The sequence below is a fragment of the Paroedura picta genome, chromosome 3, assembly GCF_049243985.1.
Source record: "Paroedura picta isolate Pp20150507F chromosome 3, Ppicta_v3.0, whole genome shotgun sequence".
In the NCBI taxonomy this organism is placed as follows: domain Eukaryota; kingdom Metazoa; phylum Chordata; class Lepidosauria; order Squamata; family Gekkonidae; genus Paroedura; species Paroedura picta.
In genome coordinates, this window is record NC_135371.1 from 2,501,074 (window position 1) to 2,521,329 (window position 20,256).

The following is a 20,256-nucleotide window of genomic DNA, read 5'->3' on the forward strand; positions in this document are numbered from 1 at the left end:
CCCCCTGGAGGCTGGCATCCCTGGACCTCCCTCAGGCATAATGCCACAGAGTCGCCTCCCCCCCCCCCCACCAGCAGCCCTTTTCTGCAGGAGAACTGATCTCTGTTGCCCGGAGATGGGATGAGCTTCTAGGGGAGGCTTCCTTTTAATTATGCCGGCACCCTTGCCTCATTTGCTGGCACACTGTACTCCATAACCAGTAATACACCGCAGCAGCCAAGGCCTGGGAGCAAGCTAGACACAGGGACACCCTGAAACACCCTGACCAGCCACACTGCCAGGACAGAATCCATCTTGGAAACCAGGACATGCCTCCGCTCGCCCTCTGCTGCAGGTACTTCTGGACTCTGATTCCATCCCATAGTTTTGCTGATAGTGCGGTCTGGCCAGAACTGGTTTGGCCAGGGGCTCTTGGCCAATGTCTTTGTCTCCTGCCCCTGACTAACACTTGGCTGCTCTGCTGCCAGGGGTGAAGCCCATCGCCCGGTCATTAGCAACTGTCTTCTTTTTCCTTGCTGCCGTCGACTTTTTTCTTTTTTGTGTCTTTTCCAGTGAATCTTGCCTTTTTTTAAATAAAATTTTATTTAACATTCATACATACATATTGAAAATAGAGATACAACCAATACCCAAAATCCAAGAAAAATGCAAAAAAAATCCCATTTATAAATTATAGAAGAAGAGTTGGTTCTTATATGCGACTTTTCCCTACCCGAAGGAGGCTCAAAGCAGCTTACAGTCGCCTTCCCTTTCCTCTCCCCACAACAGACACCCTGTGGGGTGGGTGAGGCTGAGAGAGCCCTGATATTCCTGCTCGGTCAGAACAGTTTTATTAGTGCCGTGGGGAGCCCAAGGTCACCCAGCTGGCTGCATGTGGGGGAGTGCAGGATCCAACCCGGCATGTCAGATTAGAAGTCCGCACTCCTAACCACTGCACCAAACTGGTTCTTATAATTATAATGATCAGCTCTGCAGGCAAGAATGGCTACTTTGAAGGCCGGACTCTGAGGCATTGTACAAAATCCCCTCTCCAACCAAATGTAGACTTGTCTGCTCATAAAATAACTAAAAAATGACAGCCTCAGTTAGCTATTTTAGCTTCTAGTGAGAGTCCAGGCTTGATTTTGTGAAGAATTCACTGATTTGTTTTTCTGTGGTTAACAATAACCATAAAATTCTCTTCTGACAACACAGTGAGGGGGGGGGGGTCTTACAACCCTGATGCTCCTGCTAGTCCCCATGCTTGAACCTCAGCACCACAGGGGTATAGGTCTGTCTTTGTGGAAGGTCAGGTCTCTAAGTGGGACTGAAATGGTCAGAGGGAACAGACTTGAATTTGAATCACCCCAACATGGCAGGAGAAAAGGGCTGATTTAGGAGTTCTGGTCATCAACAGGTGGCCGGTGAATTTGTGTGGTTTTTTTAAAAGATGGGTTGAGGAAGTGTTGAGGGGAATGGCAACAGTTCCTTTGTGTCGAAAATAATGCCGTTAATTGGGTTTCCTTGTGTCCTTTCTACATTTTATATCTTGGGTACATTTTATGACACACACACGGCTTAGTCCAAGTAAGCGACATTAATGTCAGATCCTCATAACAAATGAGTTTGAAGTCTCTTAAAAAGTAACATGGCTTTTCTCTGCGTGGGTTCTCTGATGCTGCTGAAGATGGGCGCTTTGACTGAATCTCTTCCCGCACTCAGAGCACTCAAAAGGTCTCTCCCCTGCGTGGGTTCTCAGATGCCATTGAAGAGTGTCGCTGTGTCCGAATCTCTTTGCACACTGGAGGCATTCAAAAGACTTCTCCCCTTTGTGGTTTCTCTTATGCCTTTGAAGACTGCCACGCTGAGTGAATCTCTTTCCACATACTGAACATTCAAAGGGCTTCTCTCCTGTGTGGATTCTTTGGTGCCGATAAAGGTGGCTACTTCGATTGAATTTGCTTCCACACTCTGAGCATTCAAAACGCCTCTCCCCCGTGTGGGTTCTTTTATGCTGGTGAAAAGCGCTACTTTGACTGAATTTGCTTCCACACTCTGAGCATTCAAAAGGTTTCTCCCCTGTGTGGGTTCTTAGATGCTGCTGAAGACTGCCTCTCTGACTGAATCTCCTCCCGCACTCTGAGCACTCGAAGGGTTTCTCCCCTGTGTGGGTTTTTTGGTGCTGCTGAAGATTACTACGCTGATTGAATCTCTTCCCACACTCTGAGCATTCAAAAGGTTTCTCCCCTGTGTGGGTTCTTAGATGATTTTGGAGAGAGTCACTCCGACTGAATCTCTTCCTGCACTCAGAGCATTCAAAAGCCTTCCCACCTGTGTGGGTTCTTTGGTGCAGGTGAAGCTGTCCGCACTCACTCGATTTATTTTCCCTGTGCATTTGTAAATGGACGTTATATTGGGTTTGGTCGAAGAAGTTCAGTCCACACGCCAAGCACTTATATATAACAAAATAAAAATTATATGATCCCCCTGCCATGTGAATGACTTGAAGAAAATCCCCCCCTTGGCAAGGAATAGCTGGATCCCTCTTCTCAACCACACGGCTACCTTTCTGCAGCTGAGACCTATCTTCATTCTTGAAGTTTACCCTCATGCCTTCATTCTTGACTTCCTCCGGCAATTGATGACCCAGGTAGCCACAACTCTTGTGTCTCTGATCCTCTGGAGTAAAGAGAGAGATTCTGTTAGAACTCACAGAAGGTCCTCTAGTCCAGGGGTAGTCAACCTGTGGTCCTCCAGATGTTCATGGACTACAATTCCCATGAGCCCCTGCCAGCATTTGCTGGCAGGGGCTCATGGGAATTGTAGTCCATGAACATCTGGAGGACCACAGGTTGACTACCCCTGCTCTAGTCTGCACCTGAACTTCCATACACAGTGAAGTGCACAATAATACATTAAGCCCCCTACGTTAGAGATGTCTGGTTCGGGCTCTGACTGTTTTCATGGCTCCCTGTGTGTGTGATTTATTTGAGGTGAATTAAGGGCTGTTTTCCCAACATCTTTATGTGCCCTCTGGCCCAACTGGTACGGAGCTATAGCTTGGGTTGTCACCAATATGTGGAAGACAGCCAGCTGTATCTCCTGATGGATGGCCGCCCGGATTCTCCCCCGGAACCATTTGCCAGATGTTTGGAAGCCATGGCTGAATGGCTCAAGCAGAGTTGCCTGAAACTCAACCCCTCCAAGACGGAGGTCCTGTGACTGGCTGGTAGAGCACGCTTGCCCTCCTTGGCAGGGACGCAACTGGCCATCACATCACAGGCCAGGAACTTGGGCGTGACCTTGGATGACCTCATTAACATTGGAGGCCCAGGTCAAGAGAGTAGTAGGCCAGGCTTTTTGCCAAGTTCGCCAGGCTCTGCTACTTGCACCCTACCTGCCCCCTGAACACTTGGCCACGGTGATCCATGCGGTGGTCACCTCCAGAATAGATTTCTGTAATTCACTGTACGCTGGCCTGCCCTTGGGCCTGATCTGGAAGCTACAACTGTTACAGAATTCGGCTGTCAGGGTCCTCACAGGAACATCGTGGAGGGCCCATATCCAGCCTGACTGAAAGTCTGTGTCCTGCAGGCAGCTCTACAATCTCTCTTCCAAGGGCTGAAGGTTTTTACGAAAGCCGCTCTTTAATTTTTCCTGGAGTAGATTCACTGTTTAGGAAGCAGGTCCCCTTGTCCTGATGGGCTTTTCTTCCTGGACTGGGATTTCATAGAAACCCCCTACTTGGCAGGGAATGGACTTCTGCCCTCTCTTACCTGCATGGCTTTCCTGCTGCCTCTGTGGCCCCTCTCCAGAGTTTCCTTCAGCCTCTTCATACTTTGCTTTTCCCAAAGAGAACCCCTGGAATTCTCCACCTGTCTCCTCTACATCTGCTGTTGGAATAAAGGAAAAGCTTCAGGCAAGACCCATACGAAAAGCCGAGACCCCAGACAGGGTGTGCAATTCCCTCAACTGGGTCTTCTTTCCTCCCAAACGGAGCCAGTGATCATAGCTTAGCCCTGGCAGGCCCTCCTGTCAAGCTGTTTTTATCTTCTCCCTAACCCTCCTCTCCCCAAGCTTCCTGTAAGTATTGTAAGGGGGAAAGTGGCAAAGAATTATTCCACCATATTCGACTTGCTGCGCAGCCCCTTTGATTCTCTGCTCTTGATAATTACATTCAAGAAGTTCTCCATTTATCCAGTTCTGCAACTGCACTGAGAATGTCCTTCCAGCTGAGAAGGGAGCTACGAGGAGCTGGTTTACAGCCTCCTAAAGATACCCGTCCGCAGTGGGGCAATGAGAATCCGGGACCCTCCAAAGTGAGCCCCCCTGTTGAAAGGGGACCATGGGTTTTGTAAGAGTTGTGGTGCAGGTGATGACAGATGAGAACAGCAACCCTGCAAGGTAGGGCCACCATTCTCAAGATCAGGACCATTTTCTTGCTCTCTGAGCCACTCTCTGAATCATCCAGGCATTTCTGCCTTTCCGGGAAGCACAGAATCAGCCTGTGCCAGGAAGGAGGACATCTGGAGCACATCTTTCACTGCCTGCAAAGGGGACAGAATTAGGTGGATGAATTTTTACCTCAAGTTCCTATTTTGTTTTATGGGGTGTTTAAAATTGTTGTACTGGTGGATTTGTATTTTTGGGGGTGTTTTAAATTGTTATATGAAGTTTTATTTGTTTAACTTGTTTAAATTGTTATATGATGTTTTATTGTTAACTGCCGCGAGCCAGCTTGCTGGGAGCAGCAGTATACAAATCTAACAAACAAACAAACAAGAGATAGCTAGAAGACCGGCCCTCCTCAAGGCCATTAACTTGCTACTTGCTCTGGCAGCTCACCCCAGAGGAAGCTGGAGTGTCAAAAAGTCTAGAGAAGACCTCAGAAGTCTGTCCTGTTCCATCCTCCCAAAACACCTGCCACACACAGGGAGCGTGCCGACATGCTCGTGTCCAGTTTGGTAGTTTGGTAGACAGGGTGGTCACTGTTGCCACCTTCCTTCCTGGGGCCAGGGGAGACAGTGCTGGCCGGCCTTGGAGAAGCCCAGGAATCGGGGTGCACTGAGAGGACAGGAATACCTGGCTTGTCTGTGTTTGTGTGTATTTTGCAGAGGCTTTTCTTACCACACAGGAGTAAAAGGGACTTAGCCTCTGAGTTGGTTGCTGGCCTCTCAGGTAGATGGGAAGTTGCTACAGGGCTTGTTGTAGAGAGGCAAGTGGATTTGTGTGGCTCTACCTTTACTGCCACCCCAACTTCTGGAGGTAGCCAGTGGCAGCCAAGCAGCTGAACAGGCCTCACAATATTCAATATTCTGACTCCGGCATCCTCCTAATGGCAGCCATTCACACCTGTGGGAGCCATGAAAGAGCCTTACCCAGAGAGGCCACGCTCCCGTAGTTCTCCAGCATGACTTCCCTGTAGAGAGCTCTTTGGTCCAGATCCAGCAAGACCCACTCGGCCTCAGTGAAAAACACAGACACCTCCTCAAAGGAAAATGGAGACTGAAAGAAAAAGCAGATTCCCTGGTCATAGACCGTGCCAGGCAGAGAGTGCTCTCTCAAGGGGGCATCCTGGGAGGGTGCAAGATGTACGCTTGGTATGAGTAAAGGGGATAGGCTCAGAACAGGTGGAGCAAAAGCCTCCCTGAGAAAGTGGGGGGGGGGGGGGGGCAGCCCATCCTTCATTCATCTCCCCTACCTGTAGCAGAGGTGGAGCAGCCATTTCCATCCCTGTGGAGGGATGGCATCTGGACATCTTTTCTCTGCCTGCAAAAGGGACAGAATGAGGCAGATGAATTTTCACCTCAAGTTCCTATTTTGTTGGCTTCTTTGAATAACGCTTCATACATCCCGGTCCCCCCAGTTGTGAAACCTGCTCTTCTTTGTATTCAAGAATATTTGTAATGACTCCTGGTAAACTGTGGAAGAAGCAGAGGAGAAGCACCACATAGTCATGATCCAGGTGAGGGGTGTGTGTGTGTGAATAAACGCTGATAATGGGTTTTAGACTTTTGCAAGAGTCAAAATGTGCCCCGTAATCCCTGGAGGTCAAAGGTCTGCAGCATTCCTGCTGGATGAGAGCAAGAGTCCTGTCTCCCTGCCGGACAGGCCTTCTGACCTGCCCTGGATTCCTGACTGGCAGGGAAAAGAGGGGACGACGCATCTCGAGGACACGCAGCCCAAAACCTAGATGTGATTTTAGTGCATCAGCCAACCCTCTGGAAACTCTAGGGCAGGGGTAGTCAACCTGTGGTCCTCCAGATGTTCATGGACTACAATTCCCATGAGCCCCTGCCAGCAATTGCTCCTGGGAATTGTAGTCCATGAACATCTGGAGGACCACAGGTTGACTACCCCTGCTCTAGGGTACTATCAAGAGATTTCCAGGCATCTAATGATGCCCTGACCTCACATTTGGGCATCCCTCGCCCAGTGTCCGCTTCCAGAAGATCACGTGTATGTCAAGTGCTGTCAAGTCACAGCTGACCCCACAAGAATTTAAGACAGGAAACCTTCAGAGGGAGCGTGCCATGGCCTGCCTCTGCACAGCAACCCTGCTTTGGCCTTCTTTGGTGGTCTCCCATCCAAGAACTAATCAGGGCTGACCCTGAGATCTCGCGAGATCCAGCCTGGGCCACCCAGGACAGGGGAATGTAGAGCAGCCTCGCTTAACTTTTTTTTACCACTGAGAAACCCTGGAAATGTTCTTCAGGCTTTGCGAAACCCCAGAAGTGGTGCCATCGTGCAGAATGTGGTTGGGGAGCAGAGCTGGGGATACGCCCACCTGGGGCCCCTCCCCTTCCCACCCCCTCCAGGCCCGTCATTGGCCATTTCAGGTGGGGGACAGGGCAACAATTTGATCTATGGTCGTATCACCCAATGAATGTTTAACGAATGTAAAAAATATATTAAGAATATTTTAAAAATATATTAAACAAAAAAACAAACAAACTCCCATCCACTCAGGAAACCCTTGCAGGGTCATCAAGGTGCACTGGTTGAGAAAGCGTGATGTAATACCTAGATTTGACTGTAAGTCCTTCTCATGAGCCTCTTGTGGCGCAGAGTGGTAAGGCAGCAGAGATGCAGTCTGAAAGCTCTGCCCATGAGGCTGGGAGTTCAATCCCAGCAGCCGGCTCAAGGTTGACTCAGCCTTCCATCCTTCTGAGGTTGGTAAAATGAGTCCCCAGCTTGCTGGGGGGTAAACGGTAATGACTGGGGAAGGCACTGGCAAACCACCCCGTATTGAGTCTGCCATGAAAACGCTAGAGGGCGTCACCCCAAGGGTCAGACATGACCTGGTGCTTGCACAGGGGATACCTTTACCTTTAAGTCCTTCTCATGGAAGGAAGGTGAGAGAGCCAGCTTGGTGTAGCGGTTAAGAGTGTCGACCTCTAATCTGGAGAAACAGGATTTGATTCCCCGCTCCTCCACATGCTGACAGCTGGGTAACCTTGGGCTAGTTACAGTCTTGATAGTGCTGTTCTTACAGAGCAGTCCTGTCAGAAGCTCTATCAGCCCCACCTACCCCATAGGGTGCCTGCTGTGGGAAGAGGCAGAGAAGGCAATTGTAAGCTGCTTTGAGACTCTTTTGGGTAGTGAAAATTGGGGTATAAAAAACAACTTTTTCTGTTTAATGTCAATATGAATCTTCTGCCCAACATTCTGACTAGGTACTGCAATTCCATCTGCGCATGTGACACCCTTACCAGTTGACTTGTCCTCTTGAGCATGATCCTGGGCCTGCTCCTTCTGAGTTTTCTCCTTCTGGGCCTGCTCCAGGTCTTCGGCTTCAGAGGAATTCGCTTCCATCTTCAGGGATGGTCCCCACATCTGAAACAACAGCAAGGGACACAGATAAGAGAAGGAATGGAACCGGCTGAGGGAAAGGATTCTGTCCCGCTTCTGGACTTTTCACCTCTGCATCGGTCATCAGAGCTGACTTAAACACCAGGGTTGTTTTCTTCCCAGCCTAGTGAATTATCTAGAAGTCAAAATACCTAAGAAAAGATCAGAATAATACACTAAAGAATTATAGAAAAGAACTGAAAGAGGACAGATTTTTTTCCAAGTAGAATCAAATATCTGGCAGGAAGCCTTAAGATAAGGTCATTGCTTGAAGTGAGCAAAGGAAACCCCCTCACCTGCCTCTTCTCCTCCGCCTGGCTCAGGAGGAAGCCTTCGGCCAGGGCCACCGCCTGGGAGCTGCTCTCTGGCCCGCATCCTCTCACCCAGCCCTGCATCTCCTGGGGCAGGAGGGCCAGGAACTGCTCCAGGATCACCAGGTCCAGGATCTGCTGCTTGGTGTGCCTCTCCGGCTCCAGCCAGCGGCTGCAGAGTCCATGGAGCCGGCTGCAAACCTCTCGGGGCCCAGCGGCCTCCTGGTAGCGGAACTGCCGGAAATGTTGGCTGTGCACATCTGACTTCACAGTGTCCTGACCCAGGATCTCTGGCAGAGTTCTTTCCCAGAATTCAACACCACTCCCAGCTTGGGTGGGAAGGGGGCCTTTCCTTGACCTCTTGCCAACTCCAGGTTTTCCTGCGTCCTGCTCTCCCATTTCAATCCCCTGCATCCAACTGCGGATAGACACCCTTAGTCACGTGGCTATGAAGAGTGGGAGAAAAAGGTATCAAAAAGGCAGGAGCACAAAGTTAGATCACCAACTGCAGTTAAGAATTACTCCGTAATTGATGCCATTGTGCTACATTACATGCCAAGGGCTCCGTCTCATGGCCAGCTGGATTCCCAGCCAAAATGACTGTCAAGGGCTTCACCACTGCAAATATCGTGACCGGCTGGGACCTCTGGCAGCTATCAGAGGGGAGTGGACAGACGGGTGCTGAGCCTCTCCATGTCAGGGTGTAGGGGCTGCATGGATGGAGCAGAGGGAGGCAATAAATACACAGAGAAACACACTGTCACAACCAGGAGATGGCCAGGCACCTAACCCAACCCCTATGCCTGAGACACCTTTATTTTTGTGAGGGAGAGGGATTGTGGCTGGTGTAAATTTCTTCCTTTCAAAGAAAAAGCCCTTTCTCTTCCTTTCTGCCGGTCAGGGTAATCGTAGCCCATGCAGATATGAGGCCACCCATGTTCCTCCCTCCAGGGCAGTGGTTCTCAACCTGGGGGTCAGGACCCCTTTCACGGGGGTTACGGCAGGGCAAGCAGCTTGTCCGGGGGGGGGGGGAGGGAGGCGCCATGCACACAACAGCCTTGCGGGGTAGATCGAGACAGAGCGTTCGTCTGTCTGGAGCAGCAGAAAAGAGCGCGATCAGCACGGTGGGGCAAGAGGCAGAGCTGAACTGAGAAGCCCCCGGGGGAAAAAAACAATTTATATACAATCACGAACAATGGATCGTCATGCCATGGATCAGTTTCGGTTTAATTTCTGTGAAAGAACCCTTGCATCATTTTATGGTTGGGGGTCACCATAACATGAGGAACTGGGCTAAAGGGTCGCGGCATCAGGAAGGTTGAGAACCACTGCTCCAGAGCGTCCTGTGAGCACCTGTCTCCCCCCCACTCAGCTCAGTTTTCTGACCCCCAACTGTCTCCCCCAGGGCAGGTCTCTCAACCCCAGCTTCTGCCCCCCCCCCCCGCATCAACCCATCCGATCCCTTCTCTCCCTCTCTCTGAAGCAGGGGTAGTCAAACTGCGGCCCTGCAGATGTCCATGGACTACAATTCCCACGAGCCCCTGCCAGCATTCGCTGGCAGGGGCTCATGGGAATTGTAGTCCATGGACATCTGCAGGGCAGGTCACAAAAAAGAAGCCACAACAAGGGAAGGGCAGTTTAGGGGAGACTCTTTCCCTCTCTGGCCCATTAAGCAGCCATGCAGCACCAAGGAATCCCCCTCCCCTCCTAGGGCTGCCCTGGGGGCTCAGGGACCCCCCCCCCCACGAATAGGGAGTTCAATTTCTTTTCCTTTATAAGACTCAGATCCTCCCTCTCTGCCCCCCCCCCCCAATGGCTAAGAAAACCACACTTGGGGGGCCATGACCCACAAGCACAGGACCGCAGCATCCCTCATTTGCAAGATTCAAGATCTCCTCCCCCCACGGCTTACTTCCGAGGAGACCTTCCGGGGATCCGACTGCAGGGCTTGTAACCCCCTGGAAGCCCTTCCTGTTCAGAGGTGCACCCCCCCAGGTGAGCCTTTCCTCTCTCCGGCTCCGCCCCCAATCCTGGACCAGCCTCTCTTGCAAGCAGCTCTATCAGTTTAACCCCTTCAGGCCTGCAGCCAAAGGTCGCAATGTTTCCAGTCGTGTCCTGAAGGATGCTAACCAAGGTCCATCCTGGGACCTTCTGCTGCTCCTGCCCCCAGGTCCCGCCTTGGGCAAGCCCAATGACCCGGTCACTAGGGAGAAGCATTTCCAATCGGCCTTTCTTGCTCTCCTAAAAAAATTAACAGCCGCCAAACCCAACTTATCCGGCTTCTGGCAATGTTTAACCTCTGCGGGTGATAACTTGTTGGTTGTTCGGGGCCTCTATTGGGTAACCTTGGGCTAGTCACAGTCCTGTTAGAACTGTTCTCAGAAAACAGTTGTGTCAGTGCTCTCTCAGGCCCACCTGCTCATAGGATGTCTGTTGTGGGGGGAGGAAGGGAAGGCAAATGTATGCTAATTTGAGACTCCTTTGGGCAGTGAAAAGCAGGGTATAAAATCCAAATCTTTTTCTTCTCAACCTGTGTTATTTGTAGTTAAAACTATGTTTGTAAGAGGAGTCTTCTGAATTTTACTCTAGGAAAAATACTTCCCGGCAAAGAAAGAACATGGACACCAAGTGAGTAAAGTTTATGGGATTTTATTAGTGCATAAAACTCTATAGAGGATTTTCTCTTTTATTCTGATTCAGATTGTTCAAGCTGCATCTCATAGGAAGATACGTTGAGAGCATATAGCTTAGCTTAACCTAAAACATCCTAGCTTAGATTGTATTAATTTTAAGACAGCATCAAGCATAGGCAGCACAGAGCATTAAAAAGCAGCATAACATCGCAACGACATAGATTCAAATGGGTCGCCGTGTTGGTCTGAAGTAGCACAATAAAATCAGAGTCCAGTAGAACCTTTAAAATAAGGTGACCAGATTGTCCCACTTTTGGAGGGACATCTGGGGGCACCTGGCAAATTGTACTTGTGTTGAAATTAAAAAATAAATATTACAATACTATTTTTGCGTATGAGCTCTATGAACATTTTTGTTGCTCCGTTAAGACCAGATTTTTAATCAAGAACCCCTCCAATGGTGTCCCACTTTACCAATGTTAAAATCTGGTCACCTTACTTTAAGACCACCTTTCAGTGCTTGCACTCAAAAGCTCGCACCCTCAATAAATCTTTGTTGGTCTTAAAGGTGCTACTGGACTCTGATTTTATCATTAACAACGTGGCAGCCTCGGCATCTCACCAATCCCGAAAAGGGCAACGGTTGGCCCAAAGTCACAGCTAGAAGGCGTTGCCTCCACAAAACTTTGGACACTCTCTGCTGGGCCCCCTCTCTATTCCTTTCGGCTCATCTGCCCACTCTTCTAACTACTCTAGGATTTCTACCAGCTTGGGGGACATGCCATGATTGGCAAAAATGACCATCTGTAAACAACAACAAGAAAAGGAAACAAACCCAACCTTAAGAAGGGACAAGGCTGGGCGAGAGAAAATAGAAATAACTTCTGTATTGATTCATTAATTTATTACCAAGTAGACTGAAATTATATATTTAAAACAGTGGCACCATCCTTAAAGGGGTGAATGTTGAAGCTAGAAGATTCTGAATATATATAGCCTAATACAGGGGTAGTCAAACTGCGGCCCTCCAGATGTCCATGGACTACAATTCCCAGGAGCCCCTGTCAGCATTTGCTGGCAGGGGCTCCTGAGAATTGTAGTCCATGGACATCTGGAGGGCCGCAGTTTGACTACCCCTGGCCTAATACATGGACATGGTTCATGTCTTTTTATCAGTATGATGGGACCAATAATTCAATATATCCAGGTAGATGACCTTGAATGACGTAAAACAAGACCCAATGTGATTCAGCCTATGAGGCCTTCCTCAGTGGTCAAAGTTTTGTTTATATAAGGACCCTAAATATATAAACATGTATTTAAGCCAAGCTAGGCAGATTAGGAGGCATTCCTGGTATTTTGTAGGGCAAAATAGCTGCGTTTTGCATGAGCTGTCTTATTCTTAAATGCATACATCCAAGGAATGCAAGTTCAACCGTTCCTTTTGATCATGGCTATCATAACTCAAGAGTGTGCAAACATCATCAGAAACTCATGTCCTGGCTGGATTTCCCTTGGCCAAGGACACCCCAACTGTACTGGGTCAAGCTGTCCTGGGCTGCAGCTTATTCCAAATCCCACTCCTACTTTGGCCCCACATTAGTCAATGTGGACCGCCAGAATCAGAGCTGGAAAGGACCTCCAGGATCATCTAGTCCAACCCCCTGCAGAATACAGGAAACTCACAACCACAAAGACCCCAATTCCATGCCCAGATGATGCCCCCAAATCAGAATCACTGGCCAGTCTGGCCTGGAAGAAATTCACCTTCTGATCCCAAAATGTCAATGGTGATTCTTTCTGACAGCATCCATATTAGAATGAATCCTTCCATGACAATCCTTCTTCCTTAGTTTCCCCTAAGCTCCCCCTTCAGGAGGTGGAGCTTCACGATTCAGAGTTACACGGAAATATCATTCAATTTTTACCACTAAGCAGTTTCAGAGAAGGTCAAGGAAGAGGCCTCTGTGCCATTCTGCTTGGGTCAGTGTTTTACCACTGAGAAACCCCAGAAATATTCTTCCCACAAATGGCCAGTGATAGATCTGGGAGGGGTGGGAAGAGGACGGGCCCCATCCATACAAATCCTGGCCAGCTGAGGCTCCTCGCATATGGTAGTGGGTAAGTACTCTCATTTTAACTTAACTGCAGGGGGGTACAGGCCTGCTCAAGCCTTGTTTTTGGCATGGGGGGGGGGTCAATGCAGTGGCATAGGCCTGCCCCAGCATGCTCTCTGTGCAGGCTCCCTTTGGTGAAGAGGAGCAAACTGGTAGCCAGCCCAGAGTGCAGGTATTGTTCTGTTCACCAATCTCCTGAAAATGTTTCTGTGCTGCCACTTCACGTGCTGTGGGAGTGGCCTGGTGATGTCACATCTGGTGGGAGTGTCTCTAGGGAATGTCACTTCTGCTAACATGTCACTTCCGGGGCGGGGATGGCAGCAGGAAGCTGTGGCTCGCTGATATCACTTCTGGAGTTCTTCAACGACTGAAAAATGTTTTAGGGGGGGTCTCAACAGTTACAAGGTCGAGAAAAGCTGACATAAAGGATTATCACTCTTGCCATGTCTTTGTCCAGTATAACTGCCGCTCTTTTGTTGGGAGGTAGAACTGCTAATTTAGTGGTCAAGCTATCATGAAATATGGTGAATGGAACAAGAGGAGCAGAGAACTTCGTTCTAAACAGCACCATATTTTAATGCTAAAGGTCTGAGACAGGTGAGTTCATAAGGTAGGACAAATAACTCATAATAAGAATTCCAGAACTCCTAGTTGAGGATTAGACATGCCTTCAACAATACCAGTTCAACAGCTGTATAACACAATATCCCCAGCTGATGTCTGGTAAGGGAGGTTCTGAGGCTGAAGATCTTGCAACCATGGAAATATTTGCATCATCTTCTCCAGTGTGAATTATCTGAGGTGAAACATGGCTTAGAATTCATATGGTTTCTTTCCTGGGTGAATTTCTAGGTGTACGTTAAGATTTGCCTTTCGATCAAAGTTCCTTCCACATACCAAGTGTTGATGTGGTTCCCCCCCATGCTCATGTGGGTCCGTTGATGAGAAGTTAGCCGATCACTCCGAGCAAAGCTCTTCCCACACTCCAGGCAAATATACGGTTTCTCTCCAGTATGGGTACGTTGATGGACAGCACGCTGTGAATTCTGAGCAAAGCTCTTTGTACAAAGCAAGCATTTATATGGTTTCTCCCCAGTGTGGACGCGATGATGTTTACTAAGATCTGAACTGCAAGAAAAATGCTTTTCACAATACAAGCATTTATATGGTTTCTCTCCAGTGTGGATGTGTTGATGGCCAATAAGATACGAACGATGTAGAAAGCTCTTTCCACACTCCAGGCAAACATATGGTTTCTCCCCAGTGTGGATATGTTGATGTTTAGAAAGCTGTGAATTAAAAGCAAAGTTCTTTGCACACTCCAAGCATTCATATGGTTTCTCTCCTGCATGGATACGTTGGTGGGATTTAAGTTCTGAACTCCAAACAAAGCTCTTTCCACATTCCAAACATTTATATGGGTTTTCCCCAGTGTGGATACGCTGATGGGATTTAAGATGCGAACTCTGAGCAAAGCTCTTTCCACACTTCAAACATTCATATGGCTTCTCTCCAGTGTGGACACGTTGATGGGATTTAAGTTGTGATGCCCGAGCAAAGTGCTTTCCACAGTCCGAACATTCATATGGTTTCTCCCCTGTGTGTACACGGTGATGGGATTTAAGGTCTGAATTCCGAGGAAAACTCTTTGCACACACCAGGCATTTATATGGTTTCTCCCCAGTGTGGATACGATGATGTTCTTTAAGCTCTGAACTTCGAGCAAAGTTCTTTCCACACTCCATGCATTCATATGGTTTCTCCCCAGTATGGATACGCTGATGGGGTTTAAGGTCTGAACTCCGAGCAAAGCTCTTTCCACACTCCAGGCATTTATATGGTTTCTCCCCAGTATGGACACGTTGATGGGCTTTAAGGTCTGAACTCCAAAGAAAGCTCTTTCCACACTCTAAGCATTTAAATGTTTTCTCCCCAGTGTGGATTCGTCGATGAGCCAATAGGTGGTCACTCCGAGCAAAGACCTTTCCACACTCCAAGCATTTATACAGTTTCTCCCCTGTGTTAATTTTTCGGTATTTATCAAGAACCTGAGATTTAGCACCCCGAGGAGATGATTCATTCTCCTTTTTCCACTTTGTTCCACTGATTCTTTTCTGCTGTATTTTCTCAAGTACATGGTGTTGTGGTTCTTCCACGGTCTTGTTCTGTGGTCCATCAACTTCTACAATAAAGAGAAAAGCCATGTAAGACCTTCGGGAAAAAGCAGAATCAAGCAAAGGAGGTACATTGTTGTTAGGTGCGAAGTCGTGTCCGACCCATTGCAACCTCATGGACAATGATCCTCCAGGCCTTCCTGTCCTCTACCATTCCTCAAAGTCCATTTGAGTTTGCACCAACTGCTTCAGTGACTCCATCCAGCCACCTCATTCTCTGTCATCCTCATCTTCTTTTGCCCTCAATCGCTCCCAGCATTAGGCTCTTCTCCTAGGTTCATTATGCAGGGGTATTTCCCTTCACTTTCACTATGCATGTCCATTGGGTTTTCTTTGTCTTTCTGCATTGTTTTTCCTCAATTCAGTAGTCAGTTCACTTTCTGGTCACTATTTCCCCAGATTTTCTGAGAGTGCTTTTGTATTTATTTTTATCTTACTTCCAAGTTGAAGGTAATTCAAAAGTGTATAGATTTATTTAGATTTCCCCTTGCCCTTTTCCTGGCCTGTGAAGGTCACTCTCCCACCCACATTGAGGTTGTTCTGCCCACTCTGCACCTTCCACCATCCCCCCCCATGAATAAGCTCCTCCTTCCTCTTGTTGCTTTAATGGGGGGGAGTGACATTAGAAATATGAGACTATCCAGATCAGCTTCAAGGTTCTGGTTCTTACCTTCAAGGCCATCCCATATCGACCCGTCTTGAAATAAATACCCACATGCTCAGCCTTCCTTTCTTTATGTTACGGTGCCCCCTACCAACATGCTCATGGTAACTGTAGTCCATGGAGATCTGGAGAGCTGCAGACTGGTCACCTGTTTTACGGGGTCTGTTACTCAGGGACTTACCATGACCAAATGAAGATCACGGTTGGTTACGTTACTACAAAAAGGCAGGTTTGGCCGGCCAGCTTCCCATCTATATACACAGCAGGACACATCCTGCTTAACTTCCATCGAGCTTGGGCTGGCCTGGCCCATCTAGATCCACTGCACTCCCCCACTGAGAGTCTCCACTGGAAGACACCATCAGTTGCTTACTGGTGATTGGGCGAGCCCAGGAACAACACTTAGAAGGCATGATTTCGACCATCAGCAACTATGAATCAAGAGCAAGGAGGGCCTTACCCAGAGAGGCCACAGTCTGACGGTTCTCCTCCATGACTTCCTGGTGAAGCATCCTTTGGTCCAGATCCAGCAGAGCCCACTCGTCCTCCATGAAACGGATGGACACCTCCTCCAAGGTCACCCGGCCCTGAAAAATGGGGCAACAGAAGAAGAAGAAGAGTTGGTTCTTATATGCCGCTTTTCTCTACCCGAAGGAGGCTCAAAGTGGCTTACAGTCGCCTTCCCATTCCTCTCCCCACAACAGACACCCTGTGGGGTGGGTGAGGCTGAGAGAGCCCTGATATCGCTGCTCGGTCAGAACAGTTTTATCAGTGCCGTGGCGAGCCCAAGGTAACCCAGCTGGCTGCCATAAGAGGATCGTCCCTTTTTTAGGGCAGCATAAAGAAACTGTAATCGGATGATGATGTCCAAGACTGAATCCTCCTTTGGATGCTTTCATTTTCTACCCAGTGAGCAGCACAGACAGCAGCCAAGGGAAAGAGAAAGAGAGAGATGGTCTCCTTGGCCTTGGGAGGGTGGGAGAAGCCCCCAGGGGCACCATTCACACCTCCTCACTTACCCCCTCCGGCTGCATGGAAACGGCTTTCTCTTGCCCAGGAAGAGATGGCAAAGAATGTATCCTTGGTTCTTGGACACCACCTGGAAGGAGAAAAGGGTAACTGTGTGGCATTCTGTACTTTGCAAGTGTTTTGCACTTCAGTTCCATTGGGGGAAATAAGATTCTCTCAGTCTTGGTTCACGGTTACAACTACGGGAACAAAAAATAAACCTGAGAAACCAAGTCAAGAACCTGAAGGTTGAATAACAAATATATATTAAGACTAAAACAAATATTTATTATTAAGTGCACATTAAGCAGAGAAACAAGATAAGAATCCTAGTCTGTGCAACATTGCACGTACATGGTATGAGATGCATTTCAACCCAGAGCTCTGCGCCTGCATGCATGCCCCGACTGGTGTGCCAGTGCAGTGCTGGCCGCCTCGGGCTTACACGGGTGCCGAAGCATGCCAAAGCGCACGAGCCGACACTCCAGATTAAAGGCCACCATTCTTAACCACGACACCGAGCTGGGTCTCATAGAATCTAATTACAGAATCTCATATTCAAGATGATCCATTTTTGACTTTTCCTATTCCATATTCAATCTATGAAAAGCCCTCACTGTCAGAAAATGCTTTCTAATATTTAGGTGAAGCCTCCTTTCCCATATTTTAAGCCCACTGCTAGTTAGAGTCCATAATTTAAGCCCATTAGATTCCTTGTCTCTAAAGCTGCAGGAAACAAATTGGCCCCCTCTTCAACACATCTACCTTTTACTTGGTTAAATACTTAACACTCAGTCAGAGTGTTTTCAAAGCACCTGCCTGCCACTAACATCCTTTCAAAGTCTGTCAACTCAAGACACTCCCTCCTCTGTTGAAAAGCAGGCAGCAAAACGCTCATGGCGTACAAAAATGGGAAAAGTGTGATTTGGTTACTGTGGCCTAAGAACTCCTAAAAGCTTCTGGTTTTGTGGCTCTTTTCATCAGCCTAAGGCCCCATCTAGCCAAATCTTTGGCATTACTTTGATTTCGAAGGCACCTTTGTCCACTCCCACAGTGCACTCAACCCATCATCCTGCAGGGATTCAAAAATCTATTCTAGGTTTCTACTTCCCCAAACAGGATTTCTAAACTGAGAATTGGAGAGGAGCATCTTTCCCTTAAGGTAAAGGTATCCCCTGTGCAAGCACCGAGTCATGTCTGACCCTTGGGGTGACGCCCTCTAGCGTTTTCATGGCAGACTCAATACGGGGTGGTTTGCCAGTGCCTTCCCCAGTCATTACTGTTTACCCCCCAGCAAGCTGGGTACTCATTTTACCAACCTCGGAAGGATGGAAGGCTGAGTCGACCTTGAGCCGGCTGCTGGGATCAAACTCCCAACCTCATGGGCAAAGCTTTCAGACAGCTGCCTTACCACTCTGCGCCACAAGAGGCTCATCTTTCCCTTATATAGGGCATAAAAGCAGCCCACCCACCCACCCTTACACTCAAAGAGGACATTCAGAATCAGAATTGCACAGAGCTGCCTGCTCAAACTTTCCTGGTACTGATGTTAATCTGACTGGGTCGTAGTGGTCAGGGATTTCTTTTTTTCCCTTTTTAAAAAATAGGGACATTTGCCCTCCTCCAGTCCACTGGAACTTCCCCTGTTCTCCAGGACTCCCCCAAGATAAATGCTAAAGGTTCAGAGGTCTCCTCTGACAATTCTTTCAACACTTTTGGAAGTAATTTGTCAAGCCCTGGAGATTTAATTTAACATAACGTGGCCAGAGGGAACGACACCCCTTTCAACCTTACCCGGAAGAGGCCTTTGGTCACAACACTCCCGTGTGAGGTCTTCCTGCACCTGAAACAGAAAAGGCAGACTGGTGAGAAACAGGCTACGGTGGATTTCAAAAAGCACAGGCAGTTTTGATAAATCTCCTTGATCCTACCTCCTGCGTCCCTGTCCCCTCCTGGTCCTGCCTCCTCTCCTCCGCCTGGCTCAGGAGGAAGCCTTCGGCCAGGGCCACCGCCTGGGAGCTGCTCTCCGGCCCGCATCCTCTCACCCAGCCCTGCATCTCCTGGGGCAGGAGGGCCAGGAACTGCTCCAGGATCACCAGGTCCAGGATCTGCTTCTTGGTGTGTCTCTCCGGCTCCAGCCAGCGGTTGCAGAGTCCGTGGAGCCGGCTGCAAACCTCTCGGGGCCCAGCGGCCTCCTGGTAGCGGAAGTGCCGGAAGCGCAGGCGCTGCACCTCTGGCGGGGGAGGGCGGGGGTCGTCGCCCAGGCTCCTCTGCGGGGCTTCCTCTCGCAGCTCCCGCCTGCTCCCGGGCTGGGTGGCATCCGGGCCTGCTCCTGGCTGCGGCTGGGCCCTCATCCTCGGCCTCCTCCCCGGCCAGCTGCCCCTCCGGACGGCCTCCTCCCTCCGCCCGCGCCCTGCAGAGCCCTTGGGCAGCGGCCTCTTCTGCAAGGGCGCCCCCAGCTGCTCCAGCCGAACGGAAGGCGGAAGTGCCCCTGGAGAGTCACATGACTGCCCCGGTGGAGGCCGCTCTAGGAAAGGGCGCCTCCTCCTCTTTGGCTTTTGCATTTGTTTTGATGCAGCTGCCAGCCCTGAGCGTGGGAAATAAACATTGTACCATCAGAAATTAGATGATGATAATAATAATGATAATAATGATGACGACGACAACAACAACAACAACAACAACAACAACAACAACAACAACAACAACAACAACAATAATAATAATAATAATAATAATAATAATAATAATAATAATAATAATAATAATCCTCCTCCTCTCGCTGTAGGGAGGTGCCCGGAAGGCCATGCGATGCCTTGGCTCAGAGTAACCAAAGGAACAGGGAGCCTACCCTGGTGGGAAGCGCAGCAGGAGAAGAATAAACTCGCCCCAAAGGAATCTCAACTGTTTCCTTCTCTGTTCCCCGGGGTGGGCTAGATTCAAATGGGCAGCCGGGTTGGCCCCAAGGGGCACGATCCAATCAGGGTCCAGGAGCCCCTTGAAGAGTGCTTGCACTCGAAAGCTCACGCCTCGAATAAACCTTTGTTGGTCTTCAAGGTGCTCCTGGACTCTGAATTTATTGCACACAGTGGGAGTTACTGTGGTTGATCGTTCATATTGTATATTGCCTTTGAGGCTATGTAAAGAATGCAGACCGTTAGTGAAAATGTTGGTACACCTTTTCCGGTTGTGCAATAATGTTGGCATTTGAGATTTCCTTGTGGAGGTTCAAGAGGGGCGGCCTCGAGTGTGGAGAGCCGGGTTTGACTCCCTGCTCCTCCTCCACAGGCAGCCAGCTGGGTGACCTTGGGCCAGTCCCAGTCCTGATAGAGCTGTTCCCACTGAGCAGTTCTCTCAGAGCTCTCTCAGCCTCACCTCCGTCACCGTTGCGGGGAGAGGAAAGGAGGGCGATTGTTAGCCCCTTGTGGGCATAAAAGCCAACTCTTCTTCCCTAATGTCTAACCCGCTCCCTACACTGAGATGTACGGTCCTTATAGTAGGTGGATGACTAAGGAGCTC

General features: G+C 49.1%; 1 protein-coding gene across 3 annotated transcripts; it reads right to left on the minus strand.

Moving 5' to 3' along the window:
* Positions 1-600: 600 nt before the first annotated feature.
* On the minus strand, positions 601-19,316 carry LOC143834008 (uncharacterized). 3 transcript variants are annotated; one of them, XM_077330487.1, is made up of 8 exons: positions 10,054-10,132; positions 8,694-8,851; positions 8,127-8,587; positions 7,692-7,815; positions 5,681-5,748; positions 5,358-5,484; positions 3,756-3,872; positions 601-2,658 (listed from the first exon to the last, which is right to left on the minus strand). In XM_077330487.1, exons 3-8 carry the CDS (start codon positions 8,553-8,555, stop codon positions 1,616-1,618), a joined length of 1,908 nt encoding a protein of 635 aa, XP_077186602.1. In that variant the 5' UTR covers positions 8,556-8,587; positions 8,694-8,851; positions 10,054-10,132; the 3' UTR covers positions 601-1,615. The 3 variants fall into 3 exon arrangements, with proteins under 3 accessions (XP_077186602.1, XP_077186601.1, XP_077186603.1); XM_077330486.1 differs by lacking the exon at positions 8,694-8,851 and having other exon boundaries at positions 10,054-10,142; XM_077330488.1 differs by lacking the exons at positions 3,756-3,872; positions 5,358-5,484; positions 5,681-5,748; ... (2 more) ...; positions 8,694-8,851; positions 10,054-10,132 and adding exons at positions 13,821-15,073; positions 16,190-16,316; positions 16,749-16,828; positions 18,532-18,580; positions 18,669-19,316 and having other exon boundaries at positions 602-2,230.
* Positions 19,317-20,256: the final 940 nt, after the last annotated feature.

Bases quoted from the DNA above. Each gene is read 5' to 3' on its own strand.
- LOC143834008 (XM_077330488.1), bottom strand. From the start codon at position 19,301: ATGCAAAAGCCAAAGAGGAGGAGGCGCCCTTTCCTAGAGCGGCCTCCA. The intron at 15,074-16,189 runs GTAAGGCCCTCC...TCTTTATTGTAG, and splicing joins TCAGACTGTGGCCTCTCTGG to AAGTTGATGGACCACAGAAC. The intron at 2,231-13,820 runs ATGAGCATGGGG...CTAAGAACCCAC, and splicing joins CTTCTCATCAACGGACCCAC to ACAGGGGAGAAACCTTTTGA.